The sequence below is a fragment of the Chaetura pelagica genome, unplaced genomic scaffold (genome assembly GCF_000747805.2).
Source record: "Chaetura pelagica isolate M959 unplaced genomic scaffold, ChaPel_1.0 scaffold32, whole genome shotgun sequence".
In the NCBI taxonomy this organism is placed as follows: Eukaryota; Metazoa; Chordata; class Aves; order Apodiformes; family Apodidae; genus Chaetura; species Chaetura pelagica.
In genome coordinates, this window is record NW_009952368.1 from 1,438,991 (window position 1) to 1,441,169 (window position 2,179).

The 2,179-nt window shown below is 60.2% G+C and overlaps 1 protein-coding gene across 1 annotated transcript in view; it reads right to left on the reverse strand.

The window, feature by feature from the left end:
* Window positions 1-2,179, reverse strand: part of LOC104398063 (V-set and immunoglobulin domain-containing protein 10) — a 7,201-nt gene that overhangs the window by 3,384 nt on the left and 1,638 nt on the right. The window contains exons 2-3 of the mRNA XM_010008109.1: window positions 1,205-1,489; window positions 414-689 (exon numbers count right to left, since the gene is read on the reverse strand). Coding sequence (XP_010006411.1) covers window positions 414-689; window positions 1,205-1,489 — 561 coding nt within the window. The remainder of the gene's footprint in view (window positions 1-413; window positions 690-1,204; window positions 1,490-2,179) is intronic.

A 2,179-nucleotide genomic window follows, 5' to 3' on the forward strand; every position in this document is an offset into this window, starting at 1 on the left:
GGCAGCACAGGATGTGAGGCCAGGCAGGAGAAGGAGCTGCCATTCCTGGTGGCCACCCCAGGCTGGATTCTGGTGGCCATGGAAAAACTCATCCCCATTCTCCCCTCTTCATCATCCTCCTCCCAGGGGGGCCTGGGGCCCACCCAGTGCAGGCGAGCAGGGGGAAAGCCCCCAGGCCAGCGGCACCGCAGGGCCACCGCCTGCAGGTCATCAGTGGCCAGGGCAGAGCACATGGGGCTGCCAGCTGGTGGATCTGCAGGAGACCATCAGCACCAGGTGAGGGTTCCACCCCCACTCCACCCCCTCCAAATTTCCACCCCCTCACCCATGTCCTCACCAGGGAGCCACTGTGGTCCATCTTGCCCTGGGAGGAGGCTCAGCAAGCCACCTTCCCTCGCCCCATGGCTACTTACAGTAGATGGTGAGGAGGATGGTGGCCTGTGTACGGGTCTGCAGGTGGGTGTTCTCGGCCAGGCAGGTGTAGGTGCCCGCCTGGGCACGGGTGATGGCAGCCATGATGTAGGTCTGGCCCGTGTGGACCTGGGACCCATTGTGGAGCCAGATGTAGCGGCTGGGGGGGTTGGAGGGGGCCAGGCAGCTCAGCACCACGTCCTCCCGCTCACCCACTGAGAAGCCCCCTGGCTCAGGGGAGAATGGCTCCACGCTGATGGCCGGTTCGTCAGGGCCATCTGTAGGGACACAGGGACTCGTAGCCACCAGGATGTGCCCACAGAGGGGTTGCAGCTCTCCCCAGGACATCCTGCCACTGGTGGGAAACCCGTCAGTGAAGCCTCCTTCAAAAGGGTGCACCATGGTGGCTGTGACCAGACTGTGGGGCTTGGTGGCCATGGAGGCACAGTGATGCCATGGTGCTTAGTAGCCATCAAGGCACTCTAGTGGCCATGGAAGCACCATGGTGGCCACAGATGTACTGTGGTGCATGGTGGCCACAGAGGCATTATAGTGGCTATGGAGGCACTGTGGTGGGATGGTGCTTGGTAGCTGTGGAGGCACTGTGATGGAGGTCGTGAAAGTACCACAGTGCCATGGCTATGGATGTGACATGGTGTATGGTGGCCAAAGACACACCTTGGTGGCATGGAACAGGGTAGCCATGTCCATACTATGGCAGTATGGTGTAGATCCTCCAACCCTGCAGATCCTCCCTCTCAGGAAGGTGGGGCTGAGCACCTGGACCACTCACAGACAATGTCCAGATAGACAGGCTCGCTGGTCTGGTTGTTGACCTGGTTGCCCACGGTGCAGGTGTACCAGCCGGCGTGGCTACGGTTGGCTGGTGTCAGGTGCAGCTGGGGCCCGAAGCCCTCCAGCCCAGGAGGGTAGGCTGAGGGGCCACCCCGGGGCTCCTGGTGGTGCCAGGAGAAGCTGAGTGGCTCTGTCCCCTCCCTCACAGCGCAGGTCAGGGCCACCACTGTCCCCTCTGCCGCCGCCGCCACCGTAGGGTGCACAAAGGGCTTGGAGACAGGCACTGGAGGGCAACCAGTCATGGGTGGTCACAGAGCTGCCAGCACCAACCCACCCATCCTGCCAGGAGCCCTTAGCACCCACCCAAGGGGGATCTGTCCAACCCGTATGTTGGTTAGTGACGTGCTGTTGTGGCTAGTGAGATGGCTAGTGAACATGTCTATGGACTAGTGACTTGATGTCTGATGGCTGTGGGCAGAGATTCGCTGGAGAAGCTGTGTGGGCTAATGAGACCATTTATGGCCTGAGTTGGCCAGTGGGGTCCTTTGCTGGCTACATTGGCTACATTGCTACATTGGCTAGAGGGGCACTATGCTGGCTGGAGGTAAAGGAGGTCACTGGCTAGTGGTATGCTGTGGTGGCTAGCAGCGTGCTGTGGTGGCTAATGGAGCTCTAAGTTGGCTAGGGAGGCACTCTGTTGGCTGGAGTGCTGTTTGGTAGTGGTGAGCTACTTTGGCTAGTAGAGTGCTTTGTTGGCTAGTGGTATGCTTCAATGGCTAGTGGGCCTCTATGATAACTAGTGGGGCTCTCTGTTGGCTGGTAGGGCACTACCTTGGCTGGTGGCATGCCTCATTGACTGGTGGGGCCCTTTGGTTGCTAGTGGACCACTACCTTGGTCAGTGGAGCGCTCCACTGGCTGGTAGGGCACCACCTTGGCTAGTGGGGCTAGCTAATGGCATACTTTGTTGGCTAG